This window comes from Grus americana, chromosome 14 (genome assembly GCF_028858705.1).
Source record: "Grus americana isolate bGruAme1 chromosome 14, bGruAme1.mat, whole genome shotgun sequence".
Lineage (NCBI taxonomy): Eukaryota > Metazoa > Chordata > Aves > Gruiformes > Gruidae > Grus > Grus americana.
In genome coordinates, this window is record NC_072865.1 from 11,733,760 (window position 1) to 11,756,293 (window position 22,534).

General features: G+C 53.6%; 2 protein-coding genes across 8 annotated transcripts in view; one reads left to right on the forward strand and one right to left on the reverse strand.

Moving 5' to 3' along the window:
* NEURL1B (neuralized E3 ubiquitin protein ligase 1B) overlaps positions 1-5,248 on the forward strand; it is a 37,673-nt gene extending 32,425 nt beyond the window's left edge. For both annotated transcript variants that reach the window (XM_054841432.1, XM_054841431.1), the window contains exons 4-5: positions 330-455; positions 951-5,248. In XM_054841432.1, coding sequence (XP_054697407.1) covers positions 330-455; positions 951-1,195 — 371 coding nt within the window. In that variant the 3' untranslated portion in view covers positions 1,196-5,248. The remainder of the gene's footprint in view (positions 1-329; positions 456-950) is intronic.
* A 2,518-nt stretch (positions 5,249-7,766) lies between these two features.
* The window catches only part of SH3PXD2B (SH3 and PX domains 2B), a 79,765-nt gene continuing 64,997 nt past the window's right edge, over positions 7,767-22,534 (reverse strand). For 2 of the 6 annotated variants that reach the window (XM_054841425.1, XM_054841426.1), the window contains 8 exons: positions 19,993-20,127; positions 18,380-18,484; positions 17,581-17,664; positions 16,138-16,255; positions 14,619-14,845; positions 13,985-14,034; positions 13,378-13,503; positions 7,767-12,461 (listed from right to left, as the gene is read on the reverse strand). In XM_054841425.1, coding sequence (XP_054697400.1) covers positions 10,965-12,461; positions 13,378-13,503; positions 13,985-14,034; positions 14,619-14,845; positions 16,138-16,255; positions 17,581-17,664; positions 18,380-18,484; positions 19,993-20,127 — 2,342 coding nt within the window. In that variant the 3' untranslated portion in view covers positions 7,767-10,964. The remainder of the gene's footprint in view (positions 12,462-13,377; positions 13,504-13,984; positions 14,035-14,618; positions 14,846-16,137; positions 16,256-17,580; positions 17,665-18,379; positions 18,485-19,992; positions 20,128-22,534) is intronic. The other 4 variants (XM_054841428.1, XM_054841427.1, XM_054841429.1 and 1 more) reach the window with 3 other exon arrangements.

Sequence of the window (22,534 nt, forward strand, 5' to 3'; positions counted from 1 at the left end):
TGAGACCGCTGCTGCTGCAGAGATTGGGACTGTGGGGAAGTGACTTTACACCCCAAATGATGGCTGTCACATAACCTGGTGCTTGCTTCACTGAAGCACTGAACAGAAATTGTACAGTGGCATAGCGAGGTCCAGGCCCTGGAGGTCACATCCAAAATCATGTACCTGTATCGTTACTAAGGGGCAGCACTTAACTCAGCAGCTGGACTTTCTCCTGAAGCACCCTGTGCACGTGGGGTGGGAGCGACTCACCAGGCTGAGGGGCGTTTAGCTGGGGTTTGGGTGTCCATCGGCCCCGCGGCAGGCTCAGCTCTCTCCTGTGTTTGCAGGCACTGTGCAGTCCAGCCCAGTGACCGTTTCTCCCTCAGGATCCCCCGGTGGCTCGCAGTATGACAGCGACTCGGACATGGCCTTCAGTGTTAACAGGTCATCGTCTGCTTCAGAGTCATCTCTCGGTAAGGAGAGCCTGTAGCCCTTGGCTACGCCAAGACAGAAATCTGGGCTGATAGACAATGCTGTGCGAGACAGCAGGGCAAGGTTAGGGGGGAGATGTTACATCTCCTGCAAGACCGACAGAAATAATTGGAAGAAAACACAAAGCGGTGGGAAGCTTTTCACAGCCTGAAGAAGGGCTGCGCGTTGCTTCCCAGTTGGTCAGTCTGTCTAATGGAAGTGGTCCCTGTGGGGCTGCTCTTGCTGCAGCAGCAGTGCTGCAATAGAGGGGTGCGGTATCACGTCTGGGGGTCTTAGACTACCCAGACTGCTGCACTCTGCACTGCCGAGGCTCTCCTGCTGGAGGGGTGCCCGTGTTTATTTGGCCAAAGAAACCAGGCAATGGCTAAGGAAGGAAAAGCCTTAAAAAATTGACTTGAGGGTATGCGTATTGTACCTTGTCATGTCTGCACAATCCTGGTGACTGAATGATCTTGTTCCTTCCTCCTCCTTTGCAGTGACTGCTCCCAGCTCCCCCCTGAGCCCCCCCATCTCTCCCGTCTTCCTCCCTCCAGAGCCATCAAGCAGCAAGAACGGGGAATGCACCGTCTGCTTTGACAGCGAGGTGGACACGGTGATCTACACCTGCGGACACATGTGCCTCTGCAACACCTGCGGTCTTAAGCTGAAGAAGCAGCTCAACGCCTGCTGCCCGATCTGCCGACGGGTCATCAAAGATGTTATTAAAATATATCGCCCTTAGCGCCCGGCTCGGGCTGTAGGAAGGGGGAACGCCGCTAGCAGTCACCATGCCTTTCCGTCCCTGCTTATGGGTTATCGTGCTGATCAGTCGTTATCAAGTGGCTCGTTATCTGTGTTTCCTTATTTGACTGGTAGGGCACAATTCAGGGATAAAATTGAGCTGAGGATCATGTAGGGCCCAAAGGCACGGCTGCCGTGTGCCCACAGGCGAATCCAGGGAATTGCGGTCTGGACCCGACCCAGCTGCAAATGAGAAATTTCCTGTGCAAAGGCTCTTTTTTTCCTCCTCCTCCTCCTCTGGAGGAGACTCGCTGTGGTGTGGATCGGGAAGGGGAGGTTGCCACTTGGTCAGTGCTGGATGCCACTGGGCTTCCCAAACCTGAAACCCCAACAGCTCTGGGCTGCTGCCGGGTGCTTGCGCTGCGGTGGAACAAGATTAGGACAAGGGCCAGTGGGAGGGTTCAAAGTGGACAAAACTGATCTGGAAATGTCACGTTCATTTGTGTAACGGGAACTAGCTAAGGCCAAAATAGTAGCATAGCCAGACTCTCACTTTTTTGGGTTTTGTCCCCCTGAACAGGCTTCTGGGGCACATGGAGAAGCCGGTCTGGACTTAGATAAAGCAGCTTTTACTTTCTGTGGCAGGGCAGGGACTTTTGGCCAGGGAGGCTGAGACCCGGGGAGCAGCCACGGGGTAGCAGTGAGGAGCACGAGAGCCCCAGCCAACCCCAACTGCTGCAGCAGCAGCGATGGAGCAGCGGGCAGCAGCGATGGGCGGTCCAGGCACTGCCTGTACGTCTGGCTGCTGAAGCCATAAACCACAGCCCGTGGATGAGAGGGGTGTTTGGATGGACACGCGCGTTTCCGAAGCAATCCTGGCTTAGGAAAAGCACGGGGCTACTGCCATCTGCAATGACGGTGTTTGTCACCTCCAGGCACACGCCTGCATTTTGCTCTGCTCCTCTTCGCAGGCGGCACAGCTGCCGTCACCCCGTCCTGCCTGGCTCGCCTCCTCTAGCCCTTCCCCTGCCGCCAGCGCCGCAGCAGGGCTGAGCCTTCCTCTCGCCCCACCACGGGGACTTTTTTGAGCCTGTAGTGAGAAATTAATTTCTGACCCAGTCCCAGCAGGCTCGCCTTTTTTCTGGGGACTGTGTATGTGCTGATTTTACCTGCTCTTTCTTCTGCCTTTCCAGGTTTCCCAGTGCAGCTCCCAGCTGCCCAGACACTGGGTCCCAACAGTAGATGAGAACTTGCTGAGACAAACAGAGATCTATCTCACTTGCTTTACTTGGGAAGAGGGAAGAAAAAGGCTCTGGGGCTATTATTAGATGTTGGGACTTAAAAGGTAAATGGGCTTCAGCTGTGATATTAGACAGCTACAAGCAGCAGCAACCTGGAGGAGCTGAGCTGCATCTGAGCAGGCAGCATTGGGGCTGGTGTGAGGAGCTTGGTGTCCTCCTCCCAGCTGCTTCCACAGGAGCTGCCCCTTCATTCTCTGTCCTCTGCCTTCTGCCCACTCCCACAGCTCCTATCCAGTCCTTCAGCCCGAGCCTGGCCAGTTTCCAGCTGGTCCAGGTTCGTAAAGAGGGGAAGAGAGAGGATGCAAATGGGAGGAGGAGAGAAGGGCTGGTGTCATTCTAGCTCGGTGACCGTGTGCCACCAAGTGGGTAAGAATGGCTTTCTTCAGAACGGTGCAATTACCACATTTTAGTCCAAAAAAGAAAAAAAAGAATAGCAACCCCTGTACATTTCAGGACTTCTGGGCACAGAGGGGCAGCCTGACGTTGGTGTCTGTCACCTCACCTCGCCATTCATGCTCTCCTCGAGGCGCTGGTAGCCCTGGGCGCGCTGCCACCTCTCGTGGCACCGCTGCCTGGGTGGTGGTTTGGTGGTGCCGGCGGTGCTGCGCTTGTTACTGACCGGCACTCAGCCCCGCGCCAGCCCCCCTCTGCCATCAGGGAGAGCGCACCCAGGGGAGCAGCTCATCCTCCTCCCACAGTGGTGGCACATCTGTTTTTTTTTCCTTGAAGAGCTAATTAATATTTTAATTAAGTGTATAAATGAGGCTGCTGTAGAGCGAGATCTCTCACCCATTGCCCTGCTGCATCGGCACGAGAGCCTGCCAGCTTTGCAGAGCCCTTTCTGGAAACTCGGCTTATGCCACTGGCCGTGCCATTGCTGAGTATGCTCAGCCCTCAGCAGAGCCACTGGCGCTGGCGCTGCGGCACGAGTCCACTTACACCTTTGCAAAAGGAGGCAGCAAGGGCAGCTTTCCAGCCGCTGGAGCCTTGCCCACACCTCCAGGCTGCCCTCCGCCTGGGGAACGCAGACGTTGCCTTCGCAGAGACCTCCCTGGTCCTGCATTTGCAGATCAGGGTCCGGCTACAGTCAGCAGGCACAGCAGTACAGCACGATGATGGCAAAGTACGTGAGCACAGGATGAAAGGCTGGGTGGGTTAGCGCCTGCCTGGTGACCGGGCTGCAGTGGGAAGCCTTTGCATGATGAGGAATTCAAGGAAAGTTGCCTGACTCCACAGTGAGCGATGCTAGCTTGGATCAGGTCTGGGCTAGCGAACGCCAGCGGCCATCCCTGGGGCTGCTGCCCAGGTTTCAGGGGTGCCCGGTCCCTTTTGGTGGCTGCACACAGCTACGTGCACAAGCAGAGCAGAGCCCATTTGCTTGGCTGACGCTTCAGGTTCTCAACGAGCGGGGCTAGCTGCATGCCTGGGGTGGGGTTATTTTTTTTGGTGTAGCGCTCTTTTTTTTTTTTTTTTTCCTAAGCCAGCAATGAGAAATACCGAATCCACCCCAGGCTGTGTCCGAGCCGTTCGGGCCACATTGCACAGGTTGAATTTTTGCTGTAGCAGCCGAGAGTGGTTTCCAGAAGGGCAGCATCCAGCGGGGCCAGCAAGGGAGCCAGCTCAGTTAGGGTCTGGAGTGCGGCCGTGCAGCGAGCGGGACGTGAGAGCAGTGGACGTGTCGCCCTGCCTATCTGAGAGCAACAGGAATTTTCCAAAACAGGCCTCTTTTAAAAAAAAAGATTTCCAGGAAAAGGTAGCCTCTTACAGATTTAATTGTTAGTACTTGTATTGCTATTTTTTTTAAACAGTCCGATGATATATGATTTGTACAGAAGATCTGTTTGTGCCTTATAAGGGTGTCTGTGCACTTTTTATCCTTTTTAAAGCAACTTTTAAAAAGAAAAAAAAAATGCAGGGGGAGAAAACAACACAGATCAATGGTAGTTTTATAGAATTTTGTGTTCACTGAGAAACCTGCTTTTTTTATATATATATTGGAGTGAAAAAGTGTTTATTTCCATGGATTTCCCCCCTCTCCTCCTAACCTATTTGTTTAAAAATTTAAAAAAAGAAAGAAAGAAAGAAAAAGAAAGAAAGAAAGAAAAAAGAAAGAAAGAAAGAGAAGAGATGGGGGAACTCTTTTACCTTCCTCCTTTCCGAGAAAGTTACTCTCTTGTTGTTACCTTTATGATTCAATACTGTGACCTGTACATCATGTTTAAGCTGAATCAGATTTTGGACCTCTGTATTAGGCTTTTCAAGCAAATCATTTGGGGGACTGGGGGGGGGGGGGAGGGCATCGCACGAGGGAGGGAACTGCACTTCTACATGTCAGTGTGCTATAGCATTGTGTTCAGTGCTGTGTGTTTTACTTCTGTCCATTTACCTGTTTTACATTAATATAATTTTACTTGTTTATGAAACAAATAAAACTTTGGCTTGTAAAGAGTGCTCCCGGATGTTTAAAAGTGTTTGACCTGGAGGGTGAGCAACTCCTTTATTTCCAAAGCATGGCGATATTAATGCATAGAGGCAGGGAACCTCTGTTCAGCTCAGGCACCTCTGCTTCAAAAAAAAAAAAAAATTAAAAAAAAAAAAAAATCTTAGGCACTTTAAATACATTGCATGAGCTTTGCTTTGCTCCTGGGAGGTCACAGAGGCTGCTCAGTCCCTCGATGGGCAGGGGGAGGGATTCCTGGCTCATTTAACCTTGCAAACCCTTGAATGTTTGGTTACTGCAGTAAAAGCAGGGTGTGTTTTAGGGCTACAGAGGCTGGGGCGGGGGGTCCTGTGGCAGATGCCCTCTCCAAGTGCCCCAGACTCCTCATCCAACCTGCACCGTCTCAAGCAGGGCAGCTGCCAGCCTGGCCATGCTCCTGTGGCAGCCTGGGGACCAGGGAGGGAGTGATGGGCAGGAGGGCTGCTTTGTCTTTTTCTTTTCCTTTTTTCTTTTTCGGTGTGTGTTTTGTTTTGTAGCGATGCCTGGCTCTTTATTTTGCAAGCAGAGGCCAGCAGAAGGTGGCTCTGTAAACTGTTTATATCCCGAAATGTGGCCTGCTGAAGCCAGACACAGTCAAGCAGCCTCAGATGTGGTTTAAAGCGGAATGGAAGAATTCATTCATAACTCTGCCCTGGCAAGAACACAGCCATAGTTAAGCATTTGCACAAAACCCCCTCGTGAGCCACAGGTGGCGAAGGAGCCCAACAGTGGCTCTTTATGCCAAAAATGCCTTTTTATAAACTCTGCTGCCCCACTTTATCCAGAGAGCTGATCCTTGTGAGTTGCCAACAGACTAATGCTGCCAGTCTCCGGCCATGGAGTGAATTTGCACCACGCTGAGCATGTGTGATGACGTGCTCCAGCTGCTGACAGCCCGAGGCCCGGGGAGAGCACAGAGGACCACTGCCCGCTCCCATCACCTGCGCTCGCAGCCAGCATCCTCCCCCCCCCCCCCCCCGCCCCCGCCAGCCTGGGTGCCGTGACGCATGTACCAGCCCAAACTCAGCCTCCCATGGCCAAAGCCCAACTCTCATTAGCGCTCTGCCAGCTCCACTCCTGGTGCGGCCACGCATGCGCTGGAGATTTGGGCAGTAGCTGGCATCGCTCAGCACCAGGAGCCGGCTGTAAGAACATGCCTGAGGTGGGATGGGCCCCGCATGGCCCCACTGGTGCAATACTCCAGGTTGTGTCACAGGCCCCAAATTTCTCCCCTGCCACTCATCTGCTGCTGGGTGGCAAGCGGCAGCATTGGGGCGGGTGCTGCGTGCTGGGCTGCTGATGTACAAGCTCTGCATGGAGCGTGGGTGGGCAGGTGCTCAGTCCTGGCACGGGGCACGTGCTGCAGGCAGGTGAGCAAACACCAGCTGTTGGGGAAGCAAGAGAGACCCTGATGCTACATACAGCCTGGCACGCACCGGGCTGTTACCTGCTGTCTGCACAGCCCTGCACATGGTCCTTGCAGCCCTGCGCAGGATCTGTGCAGACTAGATGGGTTTTGGCCACCCGAAAGCCAGGAGTGAGTGTGGACAAGGCTTGTGTGTCCCAGGCTGGCAGGCAGTGAGCCAGGACAGTGGAAGATGCTCTTGCATGGCGGTTTTTTTTTTTTTTCTCCCCCTTCTCACCTGTCCCTTACCAAGCATTTCATGTGCACAATACCACAGCCCTCTGCCAGAAGGCACTTGGGCTCTGGGGTCCAATTCCTACTTTTGACTGAGCCTTTCCAATTAATGCAGCCACATACCCTGATCAGCCTGAGCCCCCCAAGAGCCCCTCAGGACGGGCAGGCTCACTCGCTCTCTCTGCACTGCCGCAAAAAATCACCAGGCTCAACATGCTGGCTTGAATTCAAAGTAACACAACTAGAACACTTGCACTGCTCCATCTGCTGGGACAGCCATCTGGGCTTGGGCACAAAGGCAAGACCCAAGGAGCTGTTGGGGTCCCCGTGACCCTTGCCACTCCCAGGCACTGCTGTGCGTGGCAGGGAGCACAGCCAAGGCTGCCCGGACAGGTGGCTGGATAGTACAGCTCACCAATGCAGGGCTGGGAAGGTCAGCTGTGCGGTGCCCCTCTGTCTACTGGATCATAGGGATGGGAAGAAAAAGCAAGGCCTTGCTGAGCACTGTTTAACCTAGCAATGACGTTTCTCCTCATGAGCATCGTGGTACACACACTGCAAAGTGGGGACCAGGCTAAAATCCCGTGTTGGGGAGTGTTGATGCAGCAGCAGCAGTGCCCCCAGCCACAGCTGCACAGGGAAAACATCCCTCTGTGCCAAAGCAGCGCACAGACACTACACACGTACCCACACCTGAACCCTGCTCCCACGGTGTGTCCAGCACGGGATATCCAAGAGGTGAACTGGGGCACAGCAGTGATGGAGGAGATGGGCTATTCATGGCCAGGAACCGTAAGTCAAAAGTCCGAGTGCTGTGACCTGTCTGAGCCCACTGCAAGGGGTGTCACAGCCAGAAGCCCTTGCCGCAAGCCCCCGTGAATCCAGGCAACACAGCATCACCCCGTTTGTCTCCTGATGGACAAAAGCACCCGAGGACAGAGAAATGCTTCACCTGGGGATGGCTCCTCCGCAGCATGAGGGAGTGCAGTTCAATGGCTCGGGGCTCCTTGCCGGTGCCACCGTGGCAGTGACAAACAGCAAGTGCCTGAACCAGCTGCCCGGGCAGAACCACCATCGCTCTGGACAGGAGAGCAGCTTACCTACCGAGACAGCTGCCATGCAGCACCCCAGACATACACCAGCCAGCCAGGGGTTCACGAGGGTGCTTGAAACCAGTCAAGCAGTTTCTTTTTATTTCTTAAAAAAAAAAAGCCAAACAAAAAAAACCCACCAAAAAATCCCACCAAATAAAAAAAAATAATCAGTCCCCTAATGGTGAAAGTATAGATACGGCATTTACACAGCTACATCTATCTTCCGCTGACCCCCCCACCCCCCGCCCACCGTTAATGTAGATTTATACGCGCTTACATAATACAGCGAGACACGGACAGACAAACGGACTTGAGAGCCTGTGAGAAGGAGCGGGGCGCAGCGGGGGCCTCCAGCCTGCCAGGGATGTGCCGAGCCGCGGACTCCCCCGACACCCGGCTCTTCTGCCCCAAGCCATGGTGATGCCTCCCCTTGCCGTGATCCCCGGCCTTGGGGCTGCGCTGGTGCTGGGGAAGGAGGGAGGTTGGTCTTTGGCTGATGCGCCTTGTCTCCCGGACGCCTTCCTCCTCCTCACGAGGTAGTCGGGGAGCTTGGCCGCATTTGACGTGCGACATACAGAGAGGATACGCAGCCTGGCAGAGGGCACGCGTGGTGCCGAACTAAGGGGCACGTGTTGGACGGGAAGGGCAAAGCCCTGACAGCCCAATGGCCCTTGGCATCTTCCCGACGGGACCTGCTGTTCAGCCTGTGGTCCCTTCGCAGACGGAAGAGCAGTAGGAAGGGGTAAGGCTGCAGGTGTCAGCACCCTACTGAGGGTGACCCCCACCTTGGGCACTCACCCTGCCTTCTTGGAAGCTCTTTGGGAACAACGGAGCGATCCTGTCACACACTCAATGAGCCAAATACAGTACTTGTGTCAGCAAAACGAAGCACTACCAGTTCTGAGGTTCAGTCTGGGAGGAAAGCAGAAATAGCCCTCATTTAGTACGGAGGCAACAGAAATAGCATTGTCCCCTCCGAGGAAAGCCGGCAGCAGTGAGGTCTCTGAGACAGAGAAAGGAGAGACACTTCTGAGATTAAAAGGTGATTCAGCAAAGAGAGAGCAAGGACACAGTGCCACAGGGAAAGGGCACACAGCCCTTCCACTGCCTGCGTGCAACTGCCAGAGCAGATGGGGACACAAGTCCAACACCCCCCAGATCCAACGGGGGCTGGATTTGGCCACAGGGCAGCTCTGGCTTAACTCATCCTGTCCCCATTGCTTTCCAAAGCAAAAAGGGATTTACTGGAGTGAGAGATGCGCAGAGACAAGGCAGCATTGTTCCCCCAACCCACCCTGCAACTCTCCCGGGAGCACATCAACACCTCGCAATGTGCCACGCAAGGAACTGTGTTATTGGATTGGGTTGCAGATGTATTGCTTATTGCCAGCTCAGGTGAGTCAGCCTGATCAGAGGCTGATGTGCCACCAGAGAAAACTGTAGGTGGGAGGGAGAAGAATCAGCTGGAGGTTGGGGTGCATGAATTCCCACAGCTAAAAATGAACCTTGGGGCTTCTGGATACGAGGCTGGACTGAGATGGTCAGGGCTTCTCCATCAGATCAAACCGGGGCCGGGACAAACTGCCCCATCACCCTGCAAGAACGACCCTGGCCTGAGAAACCACCATTTTCATTCTGTACGCATGGATGTCTTCAACTCTATGTTTCCAGGGTAGAAAACATGGGACAGAGAAGGAAGCGAGTGTTCAGGGAGGGGACAACACTCCTTCAATTCTGCCAGTCTCTAATTAGAGGGAAAACTGTAATTGTTTTCAGCAGCAAAATGATGTGGCTGCAGCACTTTTACACTTGCAATTCAACTGGAAAGGCCAAAGGGACTTGGTCAAAAACAAACCCACAGAAATGTCGGGTTTAAAGTTCTTCTGGAGAGAGAAATGTGTCCCTGAATCTGCAAGTAGACAAGTACAGAAGGAAAGAAAGCAGCACCGGGGAACAACAGCTCATCCATGCTCATCCTCCTGCGGGGATAAGCAACACTGCAGGCAGGATTAGGCTTGGCAGGTGGGAATGTCAGCATGGGAAAACCCCAGGCTCTGCTTGACGTGAAGCCCCCCAAACAGCCCGCCATGCAGGATGAAAAGAAAGTACCTGGAAAACAGGCAGATGGGGTGATAAACAAGGCAGGGAGCCCCTGAGCACCAGACACGCCTCGCAACTGGTTGTGATGAGGAGCTGAACTCCCGCATTCTGGATTGCACTTGATAATATCAGCACCTACTGAAGGACCCACCTCCTGGCTGCTGCCCGCCAGCCCGGGGAAGCTCTGTGGGTCATGGGAACGGGTGGTCCCCTAATAGTCCAACAGGCAGGGCAGTCTGTGTGGGAAGGAAAGCAAAGCATCCTCTTTCCAGGGCTTTTGGGGTCATTTTGGTCCTCTGTGCCTTGCATAGTATTCTTCAGCTAACACCTCTTGTTGTTTGATTGCAATACTGCAAGGAAGAAGCCTGTCCTGGATCAGCAGAGAGGACCTGTTGTATATGAGAGTGTGTGCATGTGTGTATTTTTCCTTTTTTTTTTTTTTCCCCACCAGGAGGATGTTGAGGTTAACACTTGTCGTAGAGCAGGGAAGGACCAAGGGATGGTCCCGTGGCATGCACAGGCCGGGGGAGCAAGGCACAGCCCTTAACCGGAGCGCAATGCCTGTGCCTGCATGAGCATGCAGAGCTACAGGGACCCTGTTCTCAGTGATCATTCCTCCTTTTTGCCACGTTCCCTATGGCTCTGCTACACACCTGACCTACAACATTTGACCATGACCTTGAGCCTCAGGGAAAGGCAAATCCTTTTGTGCGGCCAGATTTCCTTCGTTGGTACCATTCCATGTTGCACTTCTCTCCCTGGCTACTGCCGTATTTCTTTTAAATTCCCCAAACGGGTGGCAAAAATGTCTATCAAGGTCCATCTCCCCAGCATGGAGAACCATGGTAGCCATTGTATGCCACGAAGCTTGACCAGAGCAGCTCCAGCTGCAGGGCTGGGCTGCCGGCGTGGCCACGGGAGCACAGTGCTCGGGGGGAACGTGGGGAGGAGGGTGGTGGGAGCACACAGGTGGGGAGGGGAGGCCGAGCTGCTTCCTCCACGCTGCCACCAGCGGGCACCAGCTGGGATGCGTGGGATCTCAATTATTATCTTTCTTTTTTTTAAAGCCAGCCTCATGGAAAACTATAAATTAATCTGCTAATTAAATACTCAGGTGAGAGACCAGGGAACCTCCAGCCGTGCAAGCAGAGGAGCAGCTATGGCTTCTTCCGCAGGTAATTGGAAGGGATCCAGCCCTCCCAGCATGGCCCCCCAGTCAGGACCTTGCAAAACCACCAGCCGCTGCTGTTCTTCTCACGAACTTCAAACAAAGTCCCTTCTTTAAAGCTGTTGGTCTCCTCATCGCCTTCAAAATCTGCCACTGCCACATAGAGAGCTTCCCTGGAGATGTCCGGACTGGAGACAGGGGCTGAGGTCCTCTCCTTGGCTTCCCCCCTCTCCACTGCCTTGGATATGACCTTTGGGCTTATGCTGCTTTTCACTTTGGCTTCGTCTTGGATGGAGGCAGAGAGGAACGGCTTGGCTTTCGGAGGAACCAGCATGGGCCTCCCCGGCACCGGGGACGACCTGATTTCAGGCGCTTCCCGTGCCGGGGCCCTGAGCTCCACGGTGGGGCCGGAGGCAGGACCCCCTGTTTTCTTTGGAGGGGGTGGTCTGCGGGGTGGCACAACGGGACGCTGTGGCGGGGGGTCCCTGGCACCCGGGGTGTTTGCTGGGCCCAGGGGAGATTTGGGCAGTGCCTCTTTGCCAGTGTGGCTGTCCAGCTTGGGCAGGGGTTTGCTCTCCATGCTTGGTCGCTCCTGAAACCTTCCAGAGGCCTCTGAAGAAACCATGGCGTTACTGAAGGAGCTGTCACCAGCAGCGGTGTCCTGCTCGGAGGGTTTCTCTGGGCACTTTGCAGGTCTAAGCTTGCTCCGCAGGCTGCAAATGTCCAGTTTATCATCAGCGGGAGGTGGGTCAGTCCGGGGGGCTGCAGTGGGTTTTGGCCTGATCTGAGGTCTTGATTTCAAGAATGGATTCTGGGTAATGGTCTCAGGCTTGTCCTCCACAGGCTCAGCTTTTGGCTTGGTTGGCTTGACAATGGGTCGGAGGTTTGGCTTCTTCACTTCCTTGGCTGACACCTTGTGTCCGCATTCCAGTCCCATTTCATTTTTCAGTTGGAAGAGTTTGCCCTTCTCTGGTTTCAGCTCGGGCTTCTTGCTGTCCTTTGGGGCTGCCGACTGCTTGGGTGGGATCATGGGCAAAATCATGCCTGGGGGCTTGGGGGGAGGCCTCTGCCTCTCCAATAACTCGCCTTCTGATTTAATGATGGACTCCTTCCTGGGCGGCAGGCTGGGCTTCTCCTCTGTGTCACGGTCCGAGATCTCCTCATAGCCACCGGCAAAGGCTGGGTCCCCGCTCTCGGGAGCCTCCTTCCCCTTCCAGTCTTTGGCCCACTTCCCACCACAGTCTGTACCGTTAGGAGGAGCCTCTGGCAGAGGACGGCACGGTCCTGTCACTTCCTCGCCGGCACTGCTGTCGGCTGTGGCATCGCTGAGCCGGAGCTGGGCCATCTCATTGGGTAGCGGAGCCAGGAAATTTGGCCTGGACGCGTTGCTGGTTTTCTTGTACTTATCGATGAACGTGGCAGGGGCCCAGCCCTCCTTCTCCTCAATCTGAATGTACCACCAGCCACTCAGGTTCTTCTCAATTACCTGCCAAGGGGAAAGGAAACCTCAGACATCCATGCAGGAGCCCTGTCTGCACAAGAGGGGCTGCTGGGTGTCTCTGAAATGATGTCAGGGTGGTATATGGCCTTGGTGCCCCCCCATCCTGGTAACCAAAAGCCATGTAATCACAGGATTGGTATCCTAACAGGAAGGGAATGGGCTAACGACCTCTGCCAGGGAAGGGGACCTGCATGCCATGGGACTGAGGAACGACACAGCCATGTCAAGGAGCTGAGGCTGAGCTATCACCATCCCGTCCAGGAGGCAGGACCGGGATGCTGGGTACTGGTGGTGGCCACTGCGCGGCACTGTTGGAGCAATCAACCAGCAGCGATACTGCACGGATCAGCAACTGTCCGGCCTCTGCACGCTCCAGAAGCGAGGCCGGGACCTGGGAGGAGCTGACTGGGGCAGCTGTAAAGGAAAAATCCTCTTAGAGAGGCACAGCTTAAGTTTTGTAAAGCACAATCACATCTGCAAGAGGGATTCTGCCAGCAAAAGCGGGTGTGCTAGGAAAGCAGTTCTGGAAGGGCTTTTAACTTTACACCTGGCCTAAATAAGAAAAAACCACCATCTCTACCCCCATTTTTGATGTGGTTTTAATTTCCTCTAGCTCAGACAACACAACACCCACACACTTGGGGGACAGGAGGCCACAGGGTCTCCGAAGTTTCATGAGCTCATACAAGTTTCTCTCCCACTCTAGGAGAGCCCTGGGATGTTACCAGTCCACAGAGGCAATCACATGGACCACCATGCCCAGTTTCCACCCAGAACGCCGTGGTGAGCAGATCTTCCCTGCCTGGAAAGGGAGCTCCTGCCTGAAACAGGTCCCGGGGCAATGGGAGTCAGGAGAGCTGCACTCACGTGAAGGTGTGAGAAGGGAAGATCACAGTCTCACCTCTACTTTCATTCCTGCCTGGAAGCTGATGCCATCAGGGATGGTGGTCTGGAAGTCAGCAATGGTGTAATATTCCTCTTCCACTTGAGGAGGGACAGGAGGTTTAGGCAGGTTCAAACCACGTGGCTATGACAAGAAAAAAGAAAACCCATCAGCATGTTTCTACAGAAAGTGTGACACAACATCCACGCAGACCAGGAGCCTGCAGAGACGCAAGCCAGCGTGGCCAGGCCAGGGAGGTCAGCTGTGCCCATGCAGCACCCTCACCAACACAAACCAGCAAACCATTTCCAGGCTGAGCAGAAAATTGCTCAGTGCCAGAGCTCTTGCTGACAGCAGAGTCACCCTCCCCAGAGGGATGGAGCCAGTCTGCAGCCTCCCACTGGCAACCCAGCCTTGCCAAAAGTTCATTTAACAACCACATGCAAAGAGAAGAGTCTTAAGACAGCAGAGAGGTGATGTGTGTACTCCAGCCTTGACCAAGAGCAGAGCCTGTGGTACAGGGGCAAGATCCCAGGCAAAGAATAACCAGTGACCAGAGCTCCTTTCAGCGCTCCTCTCCGACTCCCTTTGCCATTGCTGCTCTCATACACCAGCTGGCACTTACTATGGTGAGATCTCGGCGAGGAGGGGGTCTCTGCCTCATCTTTGGTGACTCTGTGGAGGAAAACATTCAGATGCTGTTGAGTTTCTGGCTTTTGGTCACATGTGTATTCACAAAATACAAGTGAAAGCAAAAACAGAAAGGCAAGGACCAAACCTGCCCCATGGGCAAGGAAGTTGAAGGAGGAACCTGTCTGCCCAGTACCCTGAGTGGCATGGGTCACCCTGGTTTTGAGGGCATCCCACTGGAAGAGGAACCAGCTTTGCACCACCAGGTGCTGCTGGGAAATGCAGCTGAGGTCACCACATGAAATTGCTTTTTCATTGTGGGCCTGACCCAGAAGACCTGGCCTGCAGAGGGGTTAAAATGCCCCAGCTTCTGAGAGGAGAGTATCTCCAGTCTGGGAGGGGGAGGCTTTTATCCCCATCACATTTGCTGATCCTCAGCAGGTCCCTGGGCAGCACTGTGCTCGTACCCCATCTGCCTGTCCAATGTCACCTCCAGACCTTGCTGCAGAGCTCACAGCGCCTGCAAGCCTTCTGCCTCCCTCACACCCCATTACATCGCCCAAAAGCCTACAGGAAAGGCTGTGCTGACACCCCAGCCACCACCGGCCTCCTCCCGACCAGCCACTTACTGCGTCGGATGTCAGCGTTGGGCAGCAGACGGCTGTCGAATCTCCCATCCCTTTGGCCAGCGAGCCCATCCTTCTCTCGGCTTGCCACGACCTGCTGCCGGGAGATGCCATCCAGATCCAAGGCACATGACTGAGCGGAGGAACCTGACCCCAGCTTCTGCGAGAACATCTCTCCATTCCCCTTTTTGAGGTAGGAGGCGGGGGCCCAGCCTTCTTGGCCCTGGTACCTGTGGTGGCAACAATGGCAGCGTCACTGCGCAGAGCCCCTGCGCTGCGCCAGAGCCGTGGAGCCTTCCCAGAGGAGCGACCCACTCCGCTTGAGTGGTGCTGAGCCATTGGACATCCCTGGTGCCAGCGCTCAGGACACGCATTGACCGAAGATACTGCACGATCTGGGCAAAAGGAGCTTGCCCGGTGTCATGCTCTGTGGCACGTGGGCAAGTGGAGAGCTCCAGCCATGACTAATGCTGCCGTGCAAGCTGGCCACAGCCAGCGCGCCGAGGGCTGGGAACACTGCGAAGCCCAATTTCCTTTTCACCTCAGCAACGGCACCGTTTCAGGAATAAAGCGCACTGGCAGGAGAAGCAGAGGGGAAAACCAGAGCGCTGCTGCTAGGATTGATGTACCTGGTCTTTGGAGAAAGCACAAGCCCTCTGCCTAAGTGCCGGCAGCCTGGATCCCTTCCCTGCTCTAAGTCTGCACTGTTTAGGAGAGAAACCAGCCCCGCGATCTGATCGAGAAACCACATCCGCGGAGTCTCCCTGCCATGCTGGAGGGTCCCGTGCCAGCGTCAGAGACTCTCCCCGCTGGCTGGGCTGCAGCCACTACGCTCAGATGGCACCAGCTACTGAGCTTGTAATTGCCTTCAGAGCTCTTGTGGCAGCACTCCTCTGCTTAAAAAGTCAATGGACGTTTTTCTGGGGCTTTGCTGCTGCCAAGACCAGAGGTTCAACATAAGGTTAAGAAAATTGCAGCATGTGCTCCCACCCTGCTCAAGTCCGGCTGTTTGCTAGATCACAGACAAGAGAAAATGAGTTTCCAGGAGAAACCAAATATCAGCTCGGGATGATCTGGAGTCTTTGGCCTCAGCACACCCTGCACACAGCAGACCTGGCCCGGACAAGGGTCCTTCTCCGTAGGAGCCTCCTAACACAGCCAGAGGATCCAGCCTGCCTCCAGGACACTCACTGGTTTTCCTATCAGCAGCACATGACATAACGCTAATGCTCTCACACCAGTTCCCTTTGCACTGCTGGGGCATGTGATGCCGTGATGCAGTTGACCTTCCAGCACAGGAAATCGGGGGATTTTAAAGATGTTTAACCACAGCTATGCTTGGCTGAAGCCCCGAACATCAGCTAGCCTTAGTTTGTAGGGATGGAGAGAAATGAGTTCCGGTACTCTGCCCTTCCCGATACCCTAGACCTGCCTTTGGACTGTACATCCCACGCACATCAGGTCTCTGCTTTGCACAGCCCCAGCTGCAGTGTCAGGGAAGAGGAGGAGGTAGGGATGGTACCTGATTTTCCACCAGCCCTCCAGGTTCTTCTGGATCACCTCCACCACAGCCCCTTTGTCCAGGTTCATTTCATCCTGGTCTCTTGCGGTATACGGGTAAATAACGGTGTACTTCTCCTCTGTTGGAAAGAAAGCACAGTTTCACAGAGATATTGTTTTATGGAAACCTGGACTCAGTCGAACAACGGTTAAGTGCTTTATATACTGATAATTCCTGTTGTAATACAGGTGCAAACACACAGAGATACACAACCATTCACAAAATAAATGCCAGTGAAATGTATTTCAAAACAAACCCAGCTGCATTTTGAAATGTAAGCTTTGGTGAACTAGTCTGGTTCAAGGAGAAGTTGTCTAAAACAGTTCCTCCTCTCCCCTAGGAATAAAGACTGACTTTTATATGACAGCTCTCCTTTCACTGCTCTTCACAGAATCCCTTCCATACATCCATTTCAGTTCAAATTTATTTCTCAGAGCCTTTAAAGAAGAACTGTCCTCTACAGAGGGAAAGAAATCTCACGGACATCAGGGAGTAAACCCCCACACATCAGGGATTAAACCCCCCCACAGAGACGTGCTCTCATGCAGAGCTCTCAAACTGCTTTACAACAGCAGGTCTACATGAACTTCCCTGTTCAACAGTTGGGTCACCCGAGACATTGGTCAAAGCCACGTGGGTAAAGCCTGGAGAAGTGTCTGATGTCCTGTCCACTAGGCCAAACAATGGTAAGCAGGGACATGGATGCTCTTCCCTTCAAGAGGAAGGGGAAACATCCTAACAGCCATGCCGACAGCATGTCAGACAAACAGGTCCATCCATCCACCCTTCTCCCTCACCTTGTCCTGTCCTTTCTGGGGGAAACCCAGAAAAGCAATTGCCTGGGCTTAAACCGTGCCACAATAGGGTGAAGGCCATTTGGGGAAAAGTCCACCTCCAAAACCCACACCTTTCAACATTCATATATCCCCGCTGTGCATGTTTCCTGGCTTTGTCTGCTTGGAGGAGCACAGCCCTCGAAGGGCCTGATTTCCCACCCCCTTCGTGCAAATCAAAGCAGAAAACGTCCTGTCACATCCAGCAAAACCAAGCTGGCTCTCCTCCTCCTGACCCCATCTGAGCCACCAACCCCAGGGCCATGGCTCAGAGGAGTTACTCTTACAGGAACTAAAGCAGCAGTTGCAAGATGTCTGCATACGTGTGTTGGGGGAAAGCAGAAACTCCAGCCTCTGTACGCAAAACAAGCCTCAAAAAGTTAGAAGGATCAGCTGATAGAGGAAAGAGAGGTGGACATGAGTGGGCCTAATGAAAAGCTGACGAGCACGTATGTCACACAGTGAGGACTGACACAAGCAGGGTCCATCACATGCAAAGCAAACACACATGCAGACAACAAGGCTCCAAGCACAAAACATGGGCAGCCGAACAAGTCTCTATGAAGTCCACCTTGACCCCATCCACTGGTGTACAAGTCCCCAAGAGTCCGACGGCGGCCAACGTGCCTGGGCAGAGACCAGTATCTCCATGGGACTGGGAAAAGCATGTTGGGGAAGCAGGAGAAGGACAAGAGAGGACGTAAGGAGGTGGCATTTCAGGTCCAAGAGGAGACAGGGCTGACACCAGAGTGGCACAGAGACTGTACTTGCCTGGAGCCCTCTCGGGGGCCCTCCGTGGTCTGAGCCTCCCCTCCCACCTCCATCTCCCCGGGCAAGGGGCTGAGCCAGCTACAGCACTGCTTTGAGCGTACAGTGGTCAATGGGAAGGATACATTATCTGGGGGTGTTTCAGATTTGCTCTAAGCAAAGGTTGCAACCTTGCTGTTCTCATAATGTGAGCTCATGCATGCTCTTTGTTCTGCATGGGTTTAGAAGACAAGGGAATTGTCCTAGGACCTGAGCTTTGCTCCTCCAGCGCAGGTAAAACAGCTCCCTGGGGCCTAAAGGAGGCATTGGGATGGCAGAACTGGGTGTTCCCTGGAGGTGGCACCTTCAGCCCCTCTGCGAGGGAGCAGAAAGGCCAGCAGTTACACCGCCAGTATCCAGCTGCCCCACTGCTACTACAGCACTGGAGCAGAGTGCTGGGCAGGCAGGACCATTATGAGCAGACATGATTGAACAGCATGTGTGGGTTTGTCCATCCCTGGACTCTTGCCCTGCCTAAGTCAGGGAGGGCTAGGCAGTCCTGCGAGCAGCTCGGTGCAGATCAGCACGAAGAAGCTGGGGCAGATGTCTCCACAGGTTCTTACCTTCATCAGGCTGCATTGAGAACTCATCCTGGACACCATCCTGGGCCTCCAGGCAGGTTGCCGGCACCCAGCCTTGCTCCTCCGACGTGCTCACAAACCACCAGCCTGACAAAAAACCAGCAGACAGCTCAGCCAAGGGCTCCCACCAGCCAAAAACTCCCTCCCTCCCTCCAAACCATGAGCCTGGGGGGCTCTGCCCTCTCCTTGTTGCCTACACAGGAGGCTGGGGTGACCCCAAAGCAACAGAGCCAAGCGCTATCTGAAAGGGAGCACAGATGGCAGCACGGGAGAATCACAGCTGAATGCTATCTAAATGTACGGTTCCCTCCCCACAAAAAATGGGAGAGACTCTGAGAACTGAATGGCTCCAGCCACCGTGTTTGCATTCCTTTTTTTTCCCCTTCATGGTTCATTTTCCCTCAGTCTGGGTCAGCAAGCACAGGCCAATTAGCAGAGATGAATGCAGTGTCTGCAAATCGATAGGTGACTCCTGCTGTGCTCTCGTCGTCTTTACATTTGTGGAAACAGAAAATTTTAAAAGCTAAGAGCAAATGCAGGATTAAAACATGAGCTCTCCCAGTGGAAACCTAGGCAGCTCCATAGCAGCCATGAGCAATTCTAGGCCACCCTAGGTGTCCAATCAAAATAAACGTGCGCTCCTCAGTTATTAAAAGCACAAGCTATTTGTGTCTTTAGGGAAAGAAAAAAAAATAAAGACCGAGCATTATCCTCAGAACGTCACCAGTGAGTCATTTAGAAAGACAACTAGATTCTCAGGGAGGGAATCAGCAGCTACCTGCATGGAAGGGAAAACCAGGGCTGACACTTGATAAATAAATTATTTGCCATATCATTTGAATTGGCTGTGCTAATAGGTTTCACTTGCTTCAGGGTTGCTTTTATTTTCCCCATTCTCAAACAATAGCTGCTGGTCCAACTAATCCTCTGGGGACCAGGTTTCCAGAATTTTAAAATCCATTTTCACAATTTATCTTTAAATTCCCCTAAGCAGCTTCTATTAACTTTGGAGAATAAATTCCTCTTCTCCACAAACTCCAGAAGCTGGGCCCATGACGTGACTCAATCCCTTTGCAGAGGTTAAGAGCAAGCTTAAGTTTTGAAGCAAGCGAACGGCTCGGCTGCCTGTCCCTGCTCCACGGCTGGGTGCTTCATCGTGTTCAGAGGCAGGAATTGCAAATGGTCTTTCACCGGCACCATGAGAGTGTCCCCCGCTGTCAGTAAAACAAGCCTGTCAACTCCAGGAATGGCTTTTGTCCTCAGGACCCATTGGCCAAGATTTTCAGCACAAAGAAGCATAAAGTAGAGACTGTAAAAGATGGATGGCGCCTGGCACTCAGCACACGGATAATCAGTCCCTTCCTTTAGAGACAGCCTTGAAGTCTTGTCCACACTCATACAGACAGCCTGCAGACTGACGCTGCTTCCTCCACGTCCCACCTCAACTGACCAAGAACATCCCTGTGAGGTGTCTGGATGCTGTTTTGCTTAAGGTCCTATTAGGAAAACACTGACAACACAGGATTGCTATTCCTGCCCCTGCTCTGCGACGCCGAGTAGACCCAAAGCCCTCTGCCAAGCCAAACTCCCTGTACCTGATTCGTTCTTCTCAATGATATCCACCAACTGGCCCACGCACAAGCTGATCTCGGAGCTCTCCTGCTTCTGGTAGTCCGCCACCACGACATACTGCTCCAGCACCAAGGGGTCGACCGACGCAGAGTCAGCTCCTGCACAGGGGGGACAAGAACCGACCCATGTGCCAGGGTCAGCACCAGCTCCCAAGAACGTGTGCCACCGCTCCCGAGCACCTGCTGGCCTGCGAGCAGCTCCAGGACACCCTGGGGACCCCAGCGTGAGATGTGAGCCAGAAACTTGGGTAGAGTGAGGAGGAGAGACACCAAACCAGCAGCCAGGTGAGGTGGGTACAGCCAGGTGAGACCTTTCGCTTGCTACCCACCTTCCTGCTCACAGATAGAGCTGTCCAAGCAACCCCACCACCACCACAGATGTGCACAGCAGCCTGGTCCCTGCTGTCAGAGGCCGAAGAGGGGCTCGGGGCAGTCTCCTGTGCAGTGGCATCAGCTACCCCAATGCACGGACTAGCTCAGACCCCAACTCAATACACACAACCTGCAGTGAGTTTTGCTGGTCCTGGCTAAAGAGCGTGGACACCTAGGCAGAGGGCTGTTTGCTGGACAGAGCAGCATCCCCCTGTCATCACCGCCCTTATACATTTCAGCCGCCTTCTCACGACTCACCAGCAGAGTTTGCTCTCTCAGCTATTTGCTCCACTAACTCTGCTCAGCTCCTCCTGCTGGAGATCCCAATTTCATGTTAGAAAAGAAAAAAAAAAACTCCAAGGAAGAGCAAAGGGGCAAGATTCACTGGGAGCAAAGCTTTCCTTTGGCCAAAAAGGGGCCTGACACCCAGAGGAGAGCTGGGTGCTGCGGCAGCGGCTGCGCAGAGCCCGGGCAGGCTGCAGGTGGCACTGCGGGCTAAGGCCAGGGGACACCCGGGAGTGCCACCAGCCCCTTCCTCTGCCAGGGGACCAGCAGCGAGGCACAGCAGGGCAAAGCTGGCTTGTATTTTCCAAGCACAGTTTAATTTAGGAGAGTGCTTTGGATATAGATGCACCCTCTTCGCCTGGCGTCGCTTGCTGTGGTAGCACTGAAACAGAGGTTTCCACTCGCATCTGTCTGCGCTTTAGAAACGTGGCCCCAAGGTTGTCCCTATACGTTGAGCACAGCAGCTACCCTTTTCGCACACGTGCACAGGGGCTTGCTCTGTGCAGGGCGACCACGAAGCGACCCAGGGCTTTGCAGGCCCCCACGAGCAGAGATGTGTGTGCTCAGTGCCGAGTCCAGCCTGTTCAGCCCCACCGAGAAGGGCGTTTGCTCAGGCTCAGCCTCCTGCTAAACCAGCCATAAGGTGTTGGGTTACCTACTTGCCCCATCTGCCTCCAAAAGCCTCCAAGAAGCAAAAAGGTGTCAGAAACTCCTGCCCACAACTCCCCTCCACCCCGAGCCCTGGCCCTGGCCCCCAACCCAACGCTTTGCCTTGTGGCTTTGCAACCTGTCAGATGAGGACACTATTATAGCACCCCGTTCTCCCCAGGTGCAGTAAGAATTAATTAATATTTGCCAAGTGCTTTGGAAATGGGATAGTGATAATTACTATAGCATGAGTGATACAAAAGAATCACACACCTGATCATGGGTGTTAAGCCAAACTTACAGGGGTTGTGCATGTACTCTGAGCAGAGAGCCTCAAGTTTTGGGTGGGGGCAGAAATCACATCTGGCTCAGCTCTCTGGCTGCTACGGCACGGCAGATACACGGGACAATTACCTCCCAGTCTCTAAGGGTGTGAGAAAGAAAGGACGTAGACAGTGATGGTCCCTTGGGATATAAAGGCAAAATGCAGTAAAGACAAATTCAGGCTACGTATCAGGAAGAAGTTTCTCCGGGCAAGTGCACCTACACTGCAAGGGCTCCCCATCACGTGAGAGGTCTCAGCCTGACAAAAGGTCTTTCCTATGGGGGAACCTATTGCAGGGCACAGTCCTGCAATGAACGGAACAAGAGAGAGGAGCAGAGATGGACAAGATCTAGCAGGTCTTCAGCAATCCTAGGATGCTCTGCTCCCCCACAGAGAAGTTCTCCTGTGCCCAAGGTCACAATCTCTCAAACTGGTTCTGAGAAAGACAGACTACAACAAAGATTTAAATGAACAATGTATCTTCGGACAGTGTTATCTGAAGGACGAGGAGGCAAATTGTCCGTGTTATTCTGCTATAAATAGCACTCTGCAGAGCTCCAGGTGAACTGGCCAGGTGCAAGGGATCTGTTACCGCTAATGAAAGCTTCTTCCATGCCAAAATCCAGAGGTGAGGCACCAGACAGAATTAAAAATAGCCCTCTAAAGTGAATGGCGGATGCTAGGACTATCTGTTCTACTAGCTCAATTAAAGGTTTGTGCTTAAAACTATCAGAGGATCTACCCAGACCCTGCAAGAATAACAGCTATAGGAAGAGAGAAGTACTCTCCCTTCTGCCTCCCTTGCTATAATTACACCAATTGCTCTGAGGCTATTTGTAGTTTCAGCAGGCAATTCTGGATCCTCCAACGTACCTA